At 48.7% G+C, this 21564-nt stretch overlaps 1 protein-coding gene and 1 pseudogene across 8 annotated transcripts in view; one reads left to right on the top strand and one right to left on the bottom strand.

The window, feature by feature from the left end:
* TTLL11 (tubulin tyrosine ligase like 11) overlaps nt 1-14519 on the top strand; it is a 264739-nt gene extending 250220 nt beyond the window's left edge. For 2 of the 8 annotated variants that reach the window (XM_032636284.1, XM_032636278.1), the window contains 2 exons: nt 10334-10460; nt 13285-14519. In XM_032636284.1, the coding sequence (XP_032492175.1) occupies nt 10334-10460; nt 13285-13645 (488 nt within the window). In that variant the 3' untranslated portion in view covers nt 13646-14519. Of the gene's footprint in view, nt 1-18; nt 2884-7167; nt 7223-9771; nt 9838-10333; nt 10461-13284 lie in introns of those variants that run through there. The other 6 variants (XM_032636281.1, XM_032636282.1, XR_004350519.1 and 3 more) reach the window with 6 other exon arrangements.
* Nucleotides 14520-19642: 5123 nt separating this feature from the next.
* On the bottom strand, nt 19643-20474 carry LOC116756068 (annotated as a pseudogene).
* Between the last annotated feature and the right edge of the window lie 1090 nt (nt 20475-21564).

A 21564-nucleotide genomic window follows, 5' to 3' on the forward strand; every position in this document is an offset into this window, starting at 1 on the left:
GTCTGCCTTCCAATGCAGGGGACACGGGTTGGAGCCCTGGTCTGGGAAGATCCCACATGCCGCGGAGCAACTGGGCCCGTGAGCCACAACTACTGAGCCTGCGCGTCTGGAGCCTGTGCTCTGCAACAAGAGAGGCCGAGGTAGTGAGAGGCCCGCGCACCGCGATGAAGAGTGGCCCCCACTCGCCGCAACTAGAGAAAGCCCTCGCACAGAAACGAAGACCCAACACAGCCAAAAATAAATAAATAAATTTAAAAAAAAAAAAAAAAAAAAAAAAAATTTTCATGGCGCATAAAGTCGAGGTTCTGTTACTTGGCCTCAGTTGTCTTGGTAACTTCGTAAAGTGCAATAATAAAACAGAGCTGAGTGTCTCTGCATGCAGGCCCCACGTAGAAATGGCTGCAAAGTACTGCAAAGCACCGACGATTTCTTCTGTGTGATAATTAGTGACAGCAAATCCAGCAGGGTGGACAGGGCTTGTTCATTTGGGGTCAGCTGGGGAGAAAGGGGATCCTTCCAATTTTTTTCTCCTCTAATGGTTAATGTTTGGCTGGGGAGCTAAATATTGCCTCAGGGAACCTGTGAGATCCTGGGGGAGATGGAGGAAGGAGTTTGGAAAAGCCCCCAACCCTTGATCCACTGGGGACAGTCTCCCTGAGGGAGGGAGTGACGTGCCCCTAGAGCCTGGCCACCTCGTAGAGATTCTGGCGGCTCGCCTGCCCTCGAGGAGAAAGTGGCTCCTTCCAGCTTTGTGTGGGCGGCAGCCACTGCCCACGGCGCCAGGCTGGGTAGGAGTGTGTTGCAAGCTCGGCCCCCATGGGGAGGCTAAGGGCAGGGCAGCTCCCTGGAGAACTTAGTGGTTCAAGCTGCTCCAAAGAGCCCACCTGGTGCTGCTGACACACCTGGTGGCCCTGTCCTGGCGCCAGCCCTGCCCTTGACCCTTTGGGGGTAGCCTGTGTCTGCTCTGAACATTTCTCAGCCTGTGGACCACCCGGTGGAAAGAGAAAGGCAGATGGCCTTGAGCTATAAATAAATGGGATCCCTGCCCCTTGGAAACCACCACCCAATGGCATCAGAGAGGCGTCATTTCCCACAGCCCCTCCACAGTGGGGGGCCACTCAGGCAGGCTCTGTCACCCCTGGGAACGCCTTTGTTCTTTGGACCCCTCGGATTCTCCATTTTGTGAAACATTCAGATCCTACACATTCTCTGTGCTCCAACTCTGTGCCAGCCCCTTGGTCTTAGACTCCTGTGCTCGCAGGTCACGGCTCGGCCGTGCAGTAGGAGCTGCCACCCTGCTCCCTGCTGAAGAAACCCAGGTTTGTCACCCACGGCCCCCCCACCAGGTGGGGAGGCTGCTCCAGCAGCCTGGGAGGTTAGCACTGCCTCGGCCCATGGCAACCAGGCCAGGCATACCTTCCAGGGGTCTTTCCATGCAGCTGCCTCCCACAGAAGCCCTAGGCATCTGGTGGTGCCCCTCAGGGCCCAGACCGCACTCTGTTTTTAACCCAAGCAGCTCCAGCTTTATCTCTAAGTAATGCGCTTTGTTATCACATTGTATCCACGGCCATAGCATTTCCAACCTGTCAATCTCACACATGGGACACTGGAAGCCCAGAGAGGGCAAGGGTCCCGCCCACATGCCCAGCAAGTTAGGGATGTGAGCTCAGGCCTCCTCAGCGAAGGAATCTGAAGAGCAGAAGCCAGGGCCAGCCTGTAGTTCAGGGTTTTCAACTAGATTCCATGGTGCCCAAGAGCAGCTCGGCTGTTCCGTTTTTGTTTGTTTCTTTCTTCCTTTTCTGTTGTTTTGGTGGTTGTTCTGTTTTATACATTGTGGTTGCATGTAAGGAAATAGCTTCAAATGCCATCATCACTTCCGATTTTCTACCTGTGGCAAAACTGGGGGCCTGGGAAAAGTAACTTGTTTGAAGTCATGACCAGAGCAGCCTCCTCCCCCCGCCGCCTGAGCCCAGCCATGGCTCCTGGAAGACGTGCATCGTGCTGGCAACAGTGACCAGTCAGGGCGGGTTCACCCCAGGGCCCGAGGCAGGAGCTGGACCATCCTCTTTCACCCCCCATAGAATGGTTGTGGGGACCTCGGAGGCCGGTGCTGGGCTCATTTCTCACTTGGCCTCAGTCATCAGGCAGGAGCCATGTGATCTGCTCAGACACTCAACCTCAATAGCTCCTCCCCAGGCGCTTACATAGCTGTGCTTCGAGCCATTTCCAGGGCCAGCGGCCGTGGCATCAGTGGGTCACTGGGTCTATCACTGACGGTGCTGGAGAAAAATACAGTCCAGACTGGCAGGTCAGAAGTCTGTGGGCATGGCCCAGACGCCAGCTGCAAGCAGCCGCTTACTTGAAGGCTCATGTCTTAGCTTTAAAGTCCTGTAAATATTGCTTTGGGCTCCATATTATATCCATATTTTAGTCAGGATGCTGACTTATTTGATGCTGAGCTAAACCCCCAAATCACAACAGCTGAACACCCCTGTGGTTTACTTCTTGCCTGTGCAAATCTGACAGGGTCAGGGGGCTCTCCAGGATGACACTCCTCCATGCAGGGTCCTGGCTGCTTCCTGCCTGGCCTCTTTCTCCTCAAGGACGGCTTCCCAGTTGCCTCCAAAAGGAAGAGAAGACTGGAGGACTGCAGGAGTGGGTTGTTCAGGGAGAGGTGACTTCACCTCCACCCACATGCCCTTGGCCAGAATCTGGTCACCTGGCCCCAACCTGAGTGCAGGGGATACTGGGAAATGTGTTCTTCCTGTACATCCAAGTCGAAACAATGAAATGGGACTTGGTAGACACATGTTACCTTTTTGCTTCAATTCATATTTGTTTTACTATGAAAATGCTTCGATCTTCAAATAAAATTGCTGCTCCAAGAAAGTGACTGTGTGTATCTTACAGCTGCACAGAGCATCTCAGCCCCACCACATACTCTCCACTTGAGACGCACGATGTGATGGGGGCCACATGGGTTTCCTAAGACTCCAGAGTCAGGGGATTCTGGGAATATCTTGTATCTTCCCACTAAGAACTCCAGTCCTAGGCTCTGTGGCTTGGCTGCAGCCCAGCTCCAAGCTCCTTGGGGAGCCTTCCCATCCCCTGGAAAGCCCAGTCCAAAGCAGGTCACTGAAGTTTCCCCTTGAGGATCGGGGCCAGGAGTGGAGAATAGATGAGGAGCCCAGACAGAGTGTGTGCCCTTCCCAGGCTGGAGCAGAGCACACAGCCCAAGGCGCTGGCGTCTTCAGGCCTAGAGACAGGTGGTCTGGCCACGCCAGCTGTAGCTATAGGTCTGCTGAGGAGGTCGGCCCTGCACAAAGCAGCCTCAGTGCGGGGAATCGAATGGCATCAGGGCTCCTCCGGTAGCTGGTGGAAGCCGTGTCACAGCACAGGGTGATCTGAATGTAACCACATTCCTCATTCACATTCCCTGAGCACATACAACGGCCAGACCGTGCCAGGCACATTGCATGTGTTAGTTCATTTAGTCTGAGAAGCATGCTGGGGAAATGGATACTCTTACTATCTCCCCATTTTACAGATGAGGAAACTGAGGTTCAAAACTGAGGTGAAGTGACTTGGCTTAGAAATGCCAAAGCCAATTTGGGATCCCGGCCTCGTGGAGACGGGATCTCACTCCAGACGGTTCTCCTCTGTGCTGCCGCGATGGGCCCCTCTTGGAAGGGCGGGTGAGTCCCACCAACAGAGGCAGCTGAGAACACGTGGAAGTGGGAGGCTCTGGGGAGACCTTGAGTAGCACCACATCAGCAAACACTCCTCTGAAAAGCCCTGGCATGTAATAAAAAAGGCCTCGCCGGTCTCTGCTTCCTGGAAGGCACCCCAACCCAGCCAGGTTTACAGAACAGGAGGCCTTGGGAATTGCTCGGCTGGGCCAGCAAAGTGATGGCGGTGGGGGGGAACCTAGGAGGCCAGGTTCCCATAACTGGGACAGGAGTGTGCCAGGCAGTGTGGGCAAGGGAGGCCGGTGGTGAAAATGGTGTCCATGTGTGGAGGACCAGCTTTGTCCCAGGCCCCAGAGTCACCCTGGCCATTGGGTGATATCACTACCCTTTCACAGCTGGGGAAACTTAGGTCTGGAGAAGCTTCTCACCTTGCCTAAGGCCGCAGTAGCCTGCCCTCCGCCAGCCCACAGGCCACCAGAGAGACTCTGCGGTGGACAGCAGGGAGAGGGAAGCAGCTGCCCCCGTTACTGCAAGGTCAAAACATCCCAGGACTCCAGCCACCCCTGTGGGAGCCACCAGCGTCACGACATCCAGAACGTCCACCCCGACCCAGGCTCCCAGTCCAGAAATGACACTCTTGTTTCAGCCCTTTCTCTGTGCTCACACGCTGTGTGTCAAGTGGCACCTGACGGGCTGGGGAGGGACAGGAGCCCCCTTACAGCCGACGGGGGCCCTGAGTGCAGGGGCAAAGCACCCTTGGCTTCCTAGTCAGGAAACGTTCGCAGTCATTCCACACTCTTTACTTGATAAAATATGGAAGGATATTATACGTTTTACAGGGGTTTCCTTTATTGAAAAAAAAGCTTTTAAAGAGTTTTGATTCTTATAATGTATCTGGAAAATTCACGTTCATGGAAATTCATTCCCCGAGGACATGGTAAAATGAGCCTCCGCATGGGAATGACACTCAGCCACCTGGGCTACTTGTGGTTGCTGTAATTTTTTTCTTCTTCTTTTTTTTAATGTGTTAGTTTCAGGTGCACAGCAAAGTGATTCAGTTATACACACACACACACACACACACATACATATACACACATATATCTATTCTTTTTCAGATTCTTTTCCATTACAGGTTATTATAAGATATAGAATATAGTTCCTTGTGCTCTACAGTAGGTCCTTGTTTATTTTATAGATTGTCGTGTGTATCTGTTAATCCCAAACTCCTAATTTATCCCTTCCCCCCACCTTTTCCCCTTTGGTAACCATAAGTTTGTTTTCTATGAGTCTATTTCTGTTTTGAAAATAAGTTCATTTGTACCATTTTTTTAGATTCCACATATAAGTGACATTTGTCTTTCTGTGTCTGGCTTACTTCACTTAGTATGATAATCTCTAGGTCCATCCATGTTGCTGCAAATGGCATTATTTCGTTCTTTTTTATGGCCGAGTAATATTCCATTGTATACATGTACCACATCTTCTTTATCCATTCATCTGTCGATGGGCATTTACGTTGCTCCTTTGTCTTGGCTATTGGAAATAGTGCTGCTATGAACATTGGGATGCATGCAACTTTTCAAATTAGAGTTTTCTCCCAATATATGCCCAATAGTTAGGATTGTTGGATCATATGGTAACTCTGTTTTTAGTTTCTTAAGGAACCTCCATAATGTTCTCTATAGTGGCTGCAATAATTTGTTTAAAATATGCAGTGGAGATACATATATAAATGCCCATATGATATTAATGCATATATATAATGACTAAAACAAATAAAAACAGCTCAAAAAGATGTACAGTGACAAGTAATCTCCCTTTCACCCCTGTGCTTCAATTCTCCAGTCTGTCCCCAGAGGCAGCTATAGTTTCTGGGTTTTGTGTGTTCCTGTCAAAGACAGTCTGTACACATACATGAATTCTTACATATGTGTGTATCCGCCAACCGGCACTCTACTTTTCACTTAACACTGTTTCTGGGAGGTTGTTGCGTGATATGTACATGTCAGCTAACCTCAGATTTTTTTTTTTTTTTTTTTTTTTTTTTTTTTGCGGTACGTGGGCCTCTCACTGTTGTGGCCTCTCCCATTGCGGAGCACAGGCTCCAGACGCGCGGGCTCAGCGGCCATGGCTCACGGGCCCAGCCGCTCCGAGGCACGTGGGATTTTCCCAGACCGGGGCACGAACCCACGTCCCCTGCATTGGCAGGCGGACTCTCAACCACTGCACCACCAGGGAAGCCCTGGCCTCAGATTTTTAATGGCACCATTGTCATGCCGTTATGCGATGCACTATAATGACTTAGAATATTTTCGTTTACTTAAATGCCCCCGATCGATGCATTTAGTTTGTTTCCGGTTTTCTGTTACTACATAAAGTGCTGCAGGGATTGTTCTTGTACACGCATCTTTATGCACACGTATGAGTACATCCTACAGGTCGAATTACTAAGTCAAAGGGTATATGCATTTTAAATTGCAGTCAATATTGCCAAATTGCCCTCCCAAGAGGCCACACCGATTTTCAGTCCCACCAACATTGTGTGAGAGGGCCAGATCCCCCATCCTCCCCAGCGAGGCTTGTTATCAAAACGCTAACCTTTGCTAGTCGGTGGGTGAAAAAAACACGGCAGCATCTCATTACAGATTTAATTTGTTTCTCTTACAAATGAGGTTGAGAAGCTTTCTTCTGTGTTTCAAAGTCATGAGTATTTCCTTTCCTACAAACTGGCTGCTCCTGTTCTTTGCCCATTTTTCGACTGGTCTTTTTCTTGTTGATTTGCAGCATCCCTTTGCAGGTGAAAAGAATTAGGCTTTTGTCATATCTTTTGGCAAAATATGTGTTCTATACGGGCCATTTTTTGGCAGCCAACTGCCTCTCTACCTCAACAAATTCTCCACAGGCTGCCAGAGTGGTCTTTCCGAAATGCCACTCTGGGCTTCCCTGGTGGCGCAGTGGTTGAGAGTCCGCCTGCCGATGCAGGGGACACGGGTTCGTGCCCCGGTCCGGGAAGATCCCACATGCCGCGGAGCGGCTGGGCCCGTGAGCCATGGCCGCTGAGCCTGCGCGTCCGGAGCCTGTCCTCCGCGACGGGAGAGGCCACAACAGTGAGAGGCCCCCGTACCACAAAAAAAAAAAAAAATGCCACTCTGATCACGTCACCCTCCTCCCGAAAGACACAAAACGGCTTCCTGCCGCCTGGATCCAGCTCAAACTCCCCACTTGGTTTGGGGGGCCTGCCCATTTGGGGCCCAGCTTTCTCCCAGCCCCAACAAAAGGCCCACCACATGCAGCCGTAAGGGTTGTGCGCTGTGCAGGGGGCAGTGACGCCCAGGGAAGGACCTTGGGGGCATCCCCTGGAGGTGGACAGCAGCGCAGCCCGCCGAGAGGCTGCCTCTTTCTCCGGGGGACCTTAGCTCAGGACTCAGCACACTTTCGACCATTCCTCAAAGCCCCATCTCTTCCATTGCTCCAGGGCTACGTCCAGGCTCTTCCTTCCGCTCCAGACGCGACCCCTCCCCTGCGGCCTGGTAAGCTTCCTCCCCTGCAAAGCTGACCCCTCTTTCACAGGCTGGCTTGGGTCCCCCCGCCCCAGCCTTTGTGTGTCCCTTTAACCCACTGCAAGGTGATTCTCTCTCTAGGGGAGGGCTGTGTGCATTCACTCCTGGATCCCACCCCCGGTCAGAGGAGGCGCTCGGGAAATGTGTGTGGAATGAACAAATGAGGGAATGAGCGAAGGCAGCCTTCTTTTATTTTTAAAAGAACTTTTTAAACTGAGGCAGTATAGTTGATGTACAATATTACTGATATATAAGTTACAGGTGTACGATATAGTGATTCGCAATTTTTAAAGGTTATACTCATTTATAGTTATTGTAAGATGTTAGCTATATTCCCTGTGTTGTACAATAGATCCCTGGAGGTTATTTTATACATCATAGTTTGTACCTCTTAATCCCCTCCCCCTGGGTTGCCCCCGCCCCCTCCCCTCCCCATCACCCACCCACTGGTAACCACTAGTTTGGTCTCTGTATCTGCTGGTCTGTGAAGGTGGCCTGACCGCTGAAGCCAGTCCAGTGCAGGTGAGGAGTGAGGGGTGAAGACCCAGTATCGCCTCAGCCTTCTCAGCCTAATGTAAAGTTGTGCATTTACCCGATAGGCTGTTTTTTTTGTATAAATCTCCATTAAACACTTTGAAAAATGCAAATTAAAAAAAAACCCAGCAGACTGGCTCTTCCCAGGTAATTATAGTAGACCCTGCAAGTCTGTACTGAGGCCATTTTATTTAGTAGGTCTATGGCTCTTCCCAGATTATAAATGAAAGCCCTTCAGGGAGCAGGTTATTCTCCCTCCCCTAAATTCCCCAGAGCGGGGCATTGCAAGAGGACTCAGTGGGCACAAACACCGTTGCCATGGGGCTCGCACAGGGGAGCGGGGGCCCAGGGACCCTTCCTGGTCGGTAGGGGCCAGTGGGATGTAGGCTCTAAAGCAGCTCCTCGCTGGCAGCCCCCATCTGGGCCAGCCCTCCAGCCCTCCCCCAGTGGGGAAGGTACCCACGGCTCCCCAGCCCCGCGCCGTCCCCCCCGGGGCGCCTGCAGGACTTCCTGCCGCGCCGGCCCCCTCCACTGCTCAGCTGCCATCAGTCCTTCGCCTGCATCCTGGGGACCTTTAAACACGTGAGTCAGATAACGATCCTCACAGCTGCACTTCCCTGCCTGGCTCCTGTGGCCCCTCTGGATTCCCGTGCCCTGTGCCCTGTGGGGGTCTGTACCTCTGCCAGCCCTGCCAGGGACCCTGTGACCTGGCTAAGGCCTGCTCAGCTGGCTCACCCCTCTCCCTTTCCTGCCAGCACCGTGCCAACCCTGGGGAGGTGGGGATATGAGCAAAACCAGACATGGCCCTGCCCACCTGATGCTGCGAGATGGACGGGGGTTAACTAAGAGCAGAGAGGAGGCAGCACGGAGGGAGGCCCTGCGCACAGATCCGGCTCAGAGAACGAGGACGGCGTGGGGCAGGGGAGGCTGGCAGAGGGCCAGCCCTGCAGGCAGTGCAGGCCACCCTGAAGATGTCCTCCTTGCCACTGGAGAGTGTTCAGAGGACACTGTGATCGGGGCTGTGGTTTGACAGATAACTGAGCTTAGGATTGGAGGGTGGACCACGGAGTGGGACGGTGTGCAGGGATCCCGGCGACAGGAAGCTGGCGGCGGCCCCGGTGATAAAGGGCCGTGAGAATTGATGGCGCTTCTCATGGCAGTTATTTAATGCCCTCTCCCCTCCCTCCAGATCGGCAGGGCCTTGTCCATCCCACTGGCAGCCTGGCAGCACCTAGCACACAACTCAGTACATAGTAGGTGGAATGTTCTGGGAATGAATGACAGGTTAGAAAGGGGATAGTAATCAAATAACGGATTTAACAGGTGGGGAAACTGATGCTCTGTGTCGTGGAGCAGTGTGTCACCTGGGTGAGCTGGCGACGACCCCGGCACGGGGCAGCCCTGAAAACCCTGTCCCCGCCCACCTTGCTCACAAAGACCTGTTTTCATAACTTGTCATTTCCCTACACGCCCACAGGCAGGGACACACACTGCGCCGATAGATAAATCTGGGCCACTTTTCAGCATCGTTTAACATCCCCGGGAAGGTTGGATCACGTGGCCTCCAGCAGCAGCCCATTAGCTGACAGGCTGAAGCATATCATATTGAATTCCACGGCCCGCGGAGCCCGTGAGACGCCGTTGCTGCTCGGAAATCTGCGCTGAGTTATTAGGACGCAATTGTCCTGCGCATTTCCTATAGTGAACACGTTGCCCCCCTCCTCTTGCCAGGACTGTTTCCCAGTGGGAGGACCTTGAACTCACTCCCTGTCTATAGCTTGAAAGGAAGAGGGGATGACCTGGAAGGGAGATGGTAGGGGGGCAGGGACCAGTGCTGGGGGCTGACTGTGAGTGCTGCTTGCAGAGAGATGGTCTGGAGGCATTGCGCTGTCCTCCTGCCCACCCCCGCAGCCCCCCCCAGCCCTCATCCTGTGTCTCCCTGCTCCCCCACCCCCGCCCCTGTGTGCCCTGGCCCTTGGCCACAGCTGCAGCAGGACCTATGGACAGGCCAGCCAGGGACTCAGCCGCTGACGCCCACAGCCTGGCCATGGCACAATGCATCTGCCTCCGCCCTACCCCCTGGGACCCCACGGGCCTGAGCTTCTGCCTTCGGCACGTGTCACGCACCCTGACCACTGCTGTGTACAAACTAAACTGGGACACATCACCATATGGTGAGGACACTCAAGATGGCGGCTCTCTTGCTCTGTAGATCCCCTGCTCGAGCAGGCCCTGCTTCTCCTACACCCTGTCACTCGAGCATCATCACCCCCTTCCCCAGCTAGAGATTGTTCTAGTCCTTAGGCTAGATGGTCGTTAACCCGAAATGCGTGCGGGACGGGCGCCAGCTGCTGGTTTCCCTGGTGACTGATGAGCCAATCTGACGTCAATTGCGCTATAAACGGCAGCCTCCTTCTCCCTCAAGTAGTCAAGATGGCTGCCGTGTCCTGCCTGCTGCCCACGGTGGGGTGTTGCTCCAGGATCCTCTGGTTCGAACGTGCAAGACACTTTATCCGATTAACCATCGATGTCTCTGGCTCTTGCCAGGCTCTTTCTTCGGTCTCATGGCTGGACAACTACAAGACTTGCAGGCCTGCGGGGTGCAGCCCAACTGCTGTCGGCCAGGAAGCCGAGGAAGCCGAGGAAACTCCTGTGAACGCCGAGATGTTGGAAGGTAAGGACGGCGGGGGCGGGGGGGGAACCGCAAACTGTGTGGTGATCGGGGAGGGGCGGAGGGGGCCGTCCCCTGCACTTGGGGCCCTGCGACAGCTGACCACTGCGAGAGATGTCCTTACCTTCCACTACACTGATGATGCTGTTAACCTCGCTCTCCAGTTTAAGAGTGGCAGCCCCGTGCTCCTGGCTCATCTGACTGCACGGGGATGGCTGGTGGGTACAGGCGAAATGTACAGACCTGGCATAGCTATCAAATACTTAGGCGTTCTCTGGTTGGGTAAGACGAGATACCCACACCCTCCACCCCTAAACAGCTACAGACACGGCCTTTAGGGATATTAACTCAGAGACAGGCTTGTGGCCAGTTACCCGGAAAGGAGTGGTTGAGGCCTGTGGCAATGGCAAAATACTAGAGTACCCTGGTGCTTCTGGTCCCAGCTGCGGGAGGGGGCAGAGCTACGTGCAGCCTACGGTGTGTCGTAACAGGTGGAAGCCATTACAAAAGGCCTACCCACGTTGTTGAGCAATGCAAAAACCCACCACTGGGGGGTCTAGAACAGCTGTGTGTGACATATGGGACCCCTGTGAATATCACTGGTGACCAAGGGACCCACCCTGAAGTTGAGGAACGGGCCGCTAAGAATGCCACACGCTGCCGTTTTCAACCGCCCTCCAGCCCCAGTGCCGCCGGCCGAACTGAAAGGCTGCTGGGCTAGTTAACCATATAGGGATGGGAACCTGCCCTCAGCTGTGGATCAGCAGGCTAACGCAAGCCCGGAACTATCACTGAGCATCCCAGGAGCCGTCGTCCCAAGTGCCGACGCTATGTTAACCAGAGCCAACTAGTCCCCATCCGACTACGGCTCTCGACCACCAAAGGGCGGGCGACAGCTATGGGCCAGGACAATAACTCACTTCTGCCCTTGCCGTGCGATCTGCCCCCGGGGGGCACGTTATAAGATGGCCCTGGGGCTGGCAGGTAAGTCCCCGGTGATTTGGGTTCCCTGCCCCGTGGGGAACAGGACAGATTTTGCCTGCTGGAGAAGCAGCGTTGTATTAGCCCTGCGGTCGATTGCCATGTGCTCGTTCCGTGGCATGGCACCGCAGGCGGGGGTGGTGCTAGCCCAGCATGCTGTCATCGCTCGTATTTTGCTCAGTGGTCGCGATCTCCCCTGTATCGCGCCTGTTACGCATCTTAGGTCCCCAGTCTGGGCGGAAGGCATCCGGTTACGGACTGGGCAACAACGGCTGCCTCACTGCGAAAGGAGTCTGACCGTTGGGTCTCCAGCGAGATGCCGTTGTCGTCCTGCTCTGACTCCCATGAAAAATTGACCGGATAAGTGCCTGTCTTACCCTTGATACTCGTTAGGTGCTGTGTCTGTATCGCACGTGTGGTATCTGGTTGCAGTGCCCCTCTGCATACCTGACCCCAGGGATATTGCGGAAGAGGGGCGACCCAGGTGGTAAGGGTCGCGCAGGGGACGTAGCGGGGGAGTGTGTGGTCAGGTCACTCAAGATGGCGGCTCTCTTACTCTCTGTACCTCCCCTGCTCGACCAGGCGCTGCTTCTCCTACACGCTATCACCTGAGCATCTTTACCCCCTTCCCCAGCTAGTAATTGTTCTAGTCCTTAGGCCAGAACAGCTCTACCTGCTAGTTTCTTAAAGGGAAACAACTGCCCTCGTGATGGTGATGGTCATTAACCAGAGGGGCGGTGAGGGATGGGCCCCGCCCGCGGTTTCCCTGGTGACTGATGAGCCAACCTGACATCAATTCCCCTGTAAATGGCAGCCTCCTTCCCTGAGTAGCCGAGATGGCTGCCATGTCGTGCCTGCCATCTGCTGTACATCATGGAGTGTTGCTCCAGGACCCTTTGTTTTGGACGTGTAAGATCCCCTCTCCAATAAACCACTGATGTCTCCGTGGCTGTTTCCAGGCTCTTTCTTTGGTCTTGAGGCTGGACAACTGCAAGGCTTGCAGGCCCGTGGGGCGCAGCCCAACACGTATGCACACCGATACACAGACCACCTGGACAGAACCACGCTTAAACACACACATCCCATCCCAACGTGTAGGCTATATCTACCCACACGGACCCACGCCACACCCATCACACCTAGTGTCCCTGGCTCTCACACCTACACACACGCACATACATTTGCACACACGCTTCTACATGCATTTTGAATTTCCAAGCGGCAGATAAACTTCTGTGATTAATTCCTACTTTTATTGCTCTGTGGTCAAGAAATATGACCTTTCCTTTTATGAACCTACTTTGTGCCGAGCATCGTTAGGTGCTAAGCGTACAAAGTTGAATAAACTTGGACCCTACAGCCTAATAACAGAAAACAAATTCACCTCGACAATCTGATGTGATACCCGACACAGCAGAATCATAGCACTTACATTTTCTCAATATATTTTATATATTTTTCTCTACTTAGGTTGTTTCCTTTTTTGTTTCTATTACCTAAATAAACACTGTGAGACCAAAAACATATTTTCATTGCTGTCCTCATTTGCTTTTCTTGAATTACTAGTTCGAATGGGCATATTCTTCCCTATTTACTGTCCATTTGTATCGCTTCTTTGTGACTCGCCATTTCATATCTTTTGCCTGCTCTTCTGCTAGTATGATTGTTTATTTCTCTAGATTTCCAATTATTTGTCTTTTGCAATACTCTTAGGTAATTCTTCAAGCCGAAGTTCTAGCACGGACCACGACTTTGACTTCTAAGCGCACGTGTTCTGTTTTTTGCTCTCAGCAATGATATGCTTTAATCCCAAGTTTTTCTTTTCAAAGTTCCTCCTTTTTCTTAGCAGCACACTCCCATTTGTTGAAGAAGCGTCATTTGAGTTGTTACTTCAGCATCATTCAGGACCTACGGAGAGACTTCTGCAGACTGGTACACTAAGGCTTGGTGGACCGTGGAGAGCAAAGCAAGACTCACTGCCAGTGGAGACGACAGTCCAGGAAGGAATCTCCCTGGGAATTTGCCCTCCAGGTTGGCATGCTTGTCCGTTCCCCCATACAGGCTGTGCCCGCACCCCCTCCCACTGGGGGCAGGGGTCCGGGAGCAGCTCCAGCTCCCCCTCCCCCTCCTCTGATCGTAGGCGTCACTCAGAACACTTGTTAAACGTCAGATTCCATGGATTTGGAGATATAGATGCAAACTCATGATTTCTAAAATGTGTATATATACGTGCACGTGTATATGTGTTTGAATGTATATTTGTATACACACACACACACTCTACATTTATTTCCTAGCTGTGTCTGCTGAAAAGGTCAAGAAGGAAGGATATTCTAGCAGCTCTCAGCTCTTGGCCTGTAATTCCATTCCCCAGAGTTCCTCAGAGAAATGACTAATCCCAGAGCTGGGGCAGGGTAGGTACATGATGAGCCTGGGACATCTTGTGAGGCTAGAAAGTAAGGGAATGTTCAAAAACCACATCGAGGGTGTGTCACAGGACACGGGCACTGGCTTGGAGGGGCTCCCAGTGGCCAAATCTGGGAGTGTTTGAGCACCAAAACAATCAAGTAGAGTAATGAATTATAAGCCCATAAAAACAGACATTTACGAGCCCACACTGATAACAGATAAGCAAATACGTAGGAAGAATGGAGGACCTTTGCTACAGTAAAATTCTGAGTCAACCAGTGAAGTGGAAGAAATGCTAGAACTGGAAAGCCATCCTTTGCAACCATCCTAGTAAAAACTGGATCACTCAAGAATCATTAAGGGTTGCTAAACCTAGGGGGATGTTTTGGCAATGAGCAGGATATTTGTATGATGTCAGACTGTCTCCCCACAGACTGCATATATTAGTTGCAAGCAAGACCAAAAAACAAAGAAAACCCAGTAATTATACAGTGGAGAAATTGGACCACACCCTGATCGGGTGATCAAAATTAACATCACCAGGGAGGGATAGACAGGTGTCATGTGCCTCCAGATGTATTACTCTAAGAAGGACTCAATACATGCTCTCTGCAGTATTTTGGCCAAGAACGAATAACTAGAAACTAGTCACAAGGAAACATCAGACAAATGCAAAACTCTGTTTTTATTTAAAAGGGCGGGTGGGGGTTGGGGGAGGAATGGTTGGTCGTATTCTTTCAATGTCAATGTCATAAACGATAAAGAACAGGGCTTCCCTGGTGGCGCAGTGGTTGAGAGTCTGCCTGCCGATGCAGGGGACACGGGTTCGTGCCCCGGTCCGGAAAGATCCCACATGCCGCGGAGCGGCTGGGCCCGTGAGCCATGGCCGCTGAGCCTGCGCGCGTCCCGAGCCTGTGCTCTGCAACGGGAGAGGCCACAGCAGTGAGAGGCCCGCGTACCACAAAAAAAAAAAAAAAAAAAGATAAAGAACAGTCATAGAAATGTTCCAGTTTAAACGAGGCTAAAGAGACACGACAGCCGAATGCAATCTCTGACCCCAGACTGGATCCTGTGCTGGAGGGAAAAAATAGTATAAAAGGATGTTACTGGTTCTACTGAGGATGTTGGAATGTGAATATTAGATGAGAGAAAAGTCTGTAATAGTGTTAAATTGAGGTGGGTAACTATACTGTGATCATGTAAGAGAATATCTCTAATATTAGTAAATATTCACTGCAGTATTTAGGAGTAAAGGGCTGTGGCATAAGTCACAAAAATAGCAGTAAATGTTAAACATTTATGTTGAATACACGACTGTTTTAATACAAATTCAGTAACAGTGCAGTATAATTGGGCTTGGGTGCACTGTGGGGTATGTTCTGGAGACTGGCTCTTTCCCTGGCTTGGGGGCTGGTCACCATCCACGCTGTGTGTACAGCCTCACCAGGTTGTCCAGATTTGAGGTCTCCTGTCCACCTGCCTCTCCTGCTACCCACAGGCCCACTCTGTTAATAGCTACCAATGGGTGTCTGGGAAAGCAGTTTCAATTTTGTATATTTATTGTGTATTCAGCCACTTTACTGAACCAGGAGCGGTTTTTGGTTGATTCCCAGGGAAATTCTAAGAAGATGACCCTAACTTTTGTCTTTTCTTTCTCAATAGTTTAGTTTCTTTCCTGCCTTTTTGCCTTGAAACGCAGCAGAGTCCTGCATCTAAGTCATTTCTTACCTCATTGGGAATGTCTGTTATGTTTTACTCTTAAGGATAATGTTGGCTATTGGCTTGAGATACTCTATTTTTCAAATATGTTTTCATTACAAAAGCAAAATTATGGTCAGAAAAAAGAAACTTAGATAATACTGATTAAGCACAGAGATGGGAGGGGGGAATAAAAAGCCATTTATTATCTCTAGGTCAGTGTTTTGTTAACACTTTGGTATATATCCCTAATAATTATTATTTGAAGATTTTATTAGAATAATCATTATTGCTCCCAGAGCAGGTAGCATTTATCTATTATGTGTCAGTAATGGTGCTAAGTTTAGGGGTGACAAGCATTATTTCAGCAAATCCTTACAGAATACCTCTCTATAGTGTAGATACTGTTATCCCTTACTTTACAGTTAAGGAAATTGAGACTGAGAGGACTTTCCCAATTTACCTAAGATCATAGGCAAATCAACAGCCCTTAAGGCTGAAACCCAGGTCTCCCTTATGCCCAAGCTCTGGCTCTTACATACACTACTATCTCCTAATCCAGACCTCTTTGTGCAAATAGATTTTTTAAAAACTAAGCTAGAATCCTTCTGGACATATTCTGTTTTCAGCTTTTACACCTGATGTATTATTAACATCTTTCAATGTCATTTATTATTCTTCTACAAATGTAATGGCTGTGTAGTGTTTTATTATATGGATATGTTTTATTTATTCTTAAATGGCTCCATATCAAAATAAAAACTGGTCGTAAAATATTCAAACAATAACAGGAATATAAAGTAGAACATGCAAGTCCTCCGTTCCACCCTGCTGAGCACCATTCCTTTGAGGAAGTTACTATTAATAGTATATGTTTGCTTCCACATAGTTCTTCTATAACTTATTATATGTGATGTAATTTATTTAATTTTCTTTAAAGGAATGGGTATACCAGTCTACTGCTTGCCTTTCATACATAATATATGATGAACATCATTCCAAATCTATCCATCCTTTTTTAATATGATTTTTTAAATTGAACTATAATTGATTTACAATACTGTTAATTTTAGGAGTATAGAAAGTGATTCAGTTATATATGTGTGTGTGTGTATATATAATATGTATAAATTCTTCTTCAGATTCTTTTCCATCATTGGTTATTACAAGATATTCAAGACAGTTGCCTATGCTATACAGTAAATATATATATATATATGTGTCATCTTTATCCATTCATCTGTTGATGGACACTTAGATGGCTCCCATGACTTGGTTTTTGTCAATAGTGCTGCTATGAACATTGGGATGCATGTATCTTTTCTTTTTTTAAAATTTTTGTAGTTGAAGTATAGTTGATTTACAGTGTTGTGTTAGTTTCAGGTGTACAGCAAAGTGATTCAGTTATACATATAAAATATATATATATAATCATTTATTTGTATAATTTCTTTTTCAGATTCTTTTCCATCATAGATTATTACAAGTTATAGAATATAGCTCCCTGTGCTATACAGTAGGTCCTTGTTGCTTATGTTTTATATATAGTAGTGTGTACCCGCTAATCCCAAACTCATTTATCCCTCCCCCACTCCCCTTTCCCCTTTGGTAACCATAAGTTAGTTTTCAGTATCTGTGAGTCTATTTCTGTTTTGTAAATGAGTGCATTTGTATCATTTTCTTAGATTCCACATAAAAATCATATCATATATTTGTCTTTCTCTATCTGACTTACTTCACTTAGTATGATAACCTCTAGGTCCATGCATATTGCTGCAAATGGCATGATTTCATTGTTTTTCATGGCTGACCAATAGTACATTGTGTATATGTACCACATCTTCTTTAACCATTCATAGTGTTTATGGGCACTTAGGTTGCTTCCATGTCTTGGCTATTGTAAACAGTGCTGCTATGAACACTGGGTGCATGTATCTTGTCGAATTAGAATTTTCGCCTTTTCTGTATATATGCCCAGGAGTGGGATTACTGGATCATGTGGTAACTCTATTTTTAGTTTTCTAAGGAACCTCCATACTGTTCTCCACAGTGGCTGCACCAATTTACATTCCCACCAACAGTGTAGGAGGGTTCCCTTTGCTCCACACCCTCTCCAGCATTTATTATTTGTATACATTTTTTTTTTTTTTTTTTTTTTTTTTTTGGCTGTGTTGGGTCTTCGTTTCTGTGCGAGGGCTTTCTCTAGTTGCGGTGAGCGGGGGCCACTCTTCATCGCGGTGCGCGGGCCTCTGACTATCGCTGCCTCTCTTGTTGCGGAGCACAGGCTCCAGACGCGCAGGCTCAGTAGTTGTGGCTCACGGGCCTAGTTGCTCCGCGGCATGTGGGATCTTCCCAAACCAGGGCTCAAACCCGTGCCTCCTGCACTGGCAGGCAGATTCTCAACCACTGCGCCACCAGGGAAGCCCTGTAGACATTTTTGATGATAGCCATTCTGACCAGTATGAGGTGATATCTCATACTTTTGATTTGCATTTCTCTAATAATTAGTGATGTTGAGCATCTTTCCATGTGTCTGTTGGCCCGTCTGTATGTCTTCTTTGGAGAAATGCCTATTTAGGTCTTTTGCCCACTTTTTGGTTGGGTTGTTTTTTTGAGTGAGTTGTATGAGGTGTTTGTATGTATATTTTGGAAATTAATCCCTTGTCAGTTGCATCGTTTGTAAATATTTTCTCCCATTTCCTAGGTTGTCTTTTCATTTTGTTTACAGTTTCCTTTGCTGTTATCCATTCTTTTTAATGGACAAGAATCAAGAAGTCACATCTGGCTCTTGGCTCGAGCAACTGGGAGGATGGCAGAGCCATTTTGGTGGGTTAGAAATGAAGGGAGGAACAGGTTTTGGGGTCATATCAAACCTGATGTCAAGTGGACACAGGCCCTGTGAAGGGCTCAGGGAGCAGTGGAGCTGGGTATAAAAATGTGGGAGTCGGTGAGCAGAGAATGGATGGTATGTAAATCCATGGCAATGGTCCCTGATGCCAAGGAGGAGCCACACCTGGAGAAAGGGTGTGTGCTCTCCTGTCCCCCCCAATCCCCACCTCTCCCTGTTGTCTCTCAACACTGGGTCTGAGTGTCCTCTGATGTGGGCCGGCTTTAGTCACTCACATTGCTGCCAGGTCACTGAAGCTTTGTGCTTTGCACTGTCAAGGGGTGTTCAGAAAAATCACCCAAACTTGGAGTTAAGGCAAAAGGAGGCCAGCTTGTCATCCCAACTTGTCATCCCAGTGTCCCACTGGAATATTGTTAAGAGGACCACCCCAGGATTATTCTATCACCTGGGGGAATACATCTTTATTTGACTTGCCGTTCACTACGTATGTATGTACATAGCGTGTGTATTACATGTTCACTTGTGGATTTTTGGCACCCCCATTGCTTGTGGTTTTATAGCCCTGTAGGGCATTAACTAGTCTTGACTGTAGCCAGAGAACAGCACATGATCACCCTGATTAGTCTCAATGTAACCTGACCATTTCTTACCAGGATCTCTCGCTGAGACTCTCCACCAGGAATTTTCAGAAACACCAGACTCTCTGCTCTCCAGAGCCATGTTCCTATCTCCTCACTTAGGCCCATGTACTCAGCCACTGCTTCCTTCCCCTGGGCTCCTGGCTAATGCCAGCACGGATCCACACAGCTCTGGTATGTTTGGGAATTATGACACTGTGCCCTGGAGGGGCTCTTTTTCCATCCATTGTGCTGGGTTCTTTCATCCTGAACACTTGAGTTCTTCCTTCAACTCTGGAAAATATGCTTTTATGATTCCTTTGATCACTTTCCCCTTTCCTTTTCTTTTCCCTCCTTTAGGAATTCCCAATAGTTGGATGTTAGATATCCTGGATTGAGCTTCTAGACTTTTTCCCTCTCACTCCCATTTTCTTTTTTTTTAAATTTATTTTATTGAACTACATTTGATTTACAATTTGTATTCTACTGTACAGCAAAGTGATTCAGTTATACATACAAACATGTATATATACATATATATACATTCTTTTTCATATTCTTTTCCATTGTGGTTTTTTAATGCAGTATTGTCTTTAATTAAGTACAAAGACTTCCATTCATGTTGCCTAGAGATCATTTTATCCATCGCTCTGTTTGGCCGCCAGTCTCTTGCCTCTCTCCTCAGCACTGGTAAGGTGGATACCCTTTCCATGGGGAAGAGAGATCCACGGTTTGTTGCCTTTGCCAATAACGAAAATGTTGGAGAGCCGGGTGGCAAACTGTTGCCATTGGCATCTTTCACATGAACTACATCAAAAGAACCAGGATGTCTCTCCCTGCCTGTTGGTGATCACACCAATTCTTCCCAGTTAGCACCTCCAGTCACCATGCACAGGTTACCAGTGTCAAATTTGATGAAATCAGTAATCTTGCCAGTCTCCACATCAATCTGAATGGTGTCATTCACCTTGACGAGGGGGTCAGTGTAGCCAATGGTGAGAGCATCATGGGTCACCAGATGAGGGATTCCTTTTGTCCCCACAAAGATCTTTCTCATTTTGCACAACTTATACTTCGCCTCCTCAGCTGTAATATGATGAGCAGCAAAGCGATCCTTGGTGTCATAGATCAGACAAAAATTCTCTCGTCTTGTCAATGCTGATGACGTCCGTAAAACCAGCAGCGTAGGTTGTATCAGCGCGGACCTTGCCATCAATCTTAATGAAATACTGCATGAAGATTTTCTTTAGTTCCTCTCCTGTTAGGGCATACTTAAGTCTGTTTCTTAGGAAAATAATTAGTGGGAGACATTCCCTCAGCTCGTGGGGACCGGTAGATGGACGAGGAGCAAACCCACCAGTTGGTTTATCCAGCGTCCAATGCTTTGGAGCTGCTACACGCTTCAGGTGCTTCTTGGGACCACAAGCCATGGTTGCGCTAGGCATGAAAAGTGCTCCGTTGTGGTTTATCACAGGATGTTGAATATAGTTCCCTGTGCTATACAGTAGGACCTTGTTGTTTATCCATTCTGTATAAAAGAGTTTGCATTCCTACCCCAAACTCCCTATCTATCCCTCTCCCACCCCACCCTCCCCCTTGGCAACCACAAGTCTGTTCTCTATGTCTGTGAGTCTGTTTCTGTTTTGTAGATAAGTTCATTCTGTGTCATATTTTAGATTCCACATGAAAGTGATATATGGTATTTGTCTTTCTCTCTCTGACATACTTCACATAGTATGATAATCTCTAGGTCCATACAGTTGCTGCAAATGGCATTATTTCATTCTGTGTGGCTGAGTAGTATTCCATCATATATATGTACCACATCTTTTTTTTTTTAGTTTTTTAAATTTTATTATTTTTTTATACAACAGGTTCTCATTAGTCATCAGTTTTACACACATCAGTGTATACATGTCAATCCCAATCGCCCAACTCATCACACCACCGTCCCCACACCCCCGTGGCCTTCCCCCCTTGGTGTCCGTATGTTTGTTCTCTACATCTGTGTCTCAACTTCTGCCCTGCAAACCAGTTCATCTGTACCATTTTTCTAGGTTCCACATCCATGCGTTAATAAACGATATTTTTCTCTTTCTGACTTCACTCTGTATGACAGTCTCTAGATCCACCCACTTCTCAACAAATGACCCAATTTCGTTCCTTTTTATGGCTGAGTAATATTCCATTGTATATATGTACCACAACTTCTTTATCCGTTCGTCTGTCAATGGGCATTCAGGTTGCTTCCATGACCTGGCTATTGTAAATAGTGCTGCAGTGAACGTTGGGGTGCATGTGTCTTTTTGATTGTTTTTCTCTGGGTGTGTGCCCAGTAGTGGGATTGCTGGGTCATATGTGTACCACACCTTTATCCATTCATGATGGCCCTTCTGACCAGTGTGAGGTGGTCCCTCATTATAGTTTTGATTTTCATTTCTCTAATAATTAGTGATGTTGAGCATCTTTGCATGTGCCTGTTGGCCAGTCTGTATGTCTTCTTTGGAGAAATATCTATTTGGGTCTTTTGCCCATTTTTCGATTGGGTTGTTTG

The sequence above is a fragment of the Phocoena sinus genome, chromosome 6, assembly GCF_008692025.1.
Source record: "Phocoena sinus isolate mPhoSin1 chromosome 6, mPhoSin1.pri, whole genome shotgun sequence".
In the NCBI taxonomy this organism is placed as follows: domain Eukaryota; kingdom Metazoa; phylum Chordata; class Mammalia; order Artiodactyla; family Phocoenidae; genus Phocoena; species Phocoena sinus.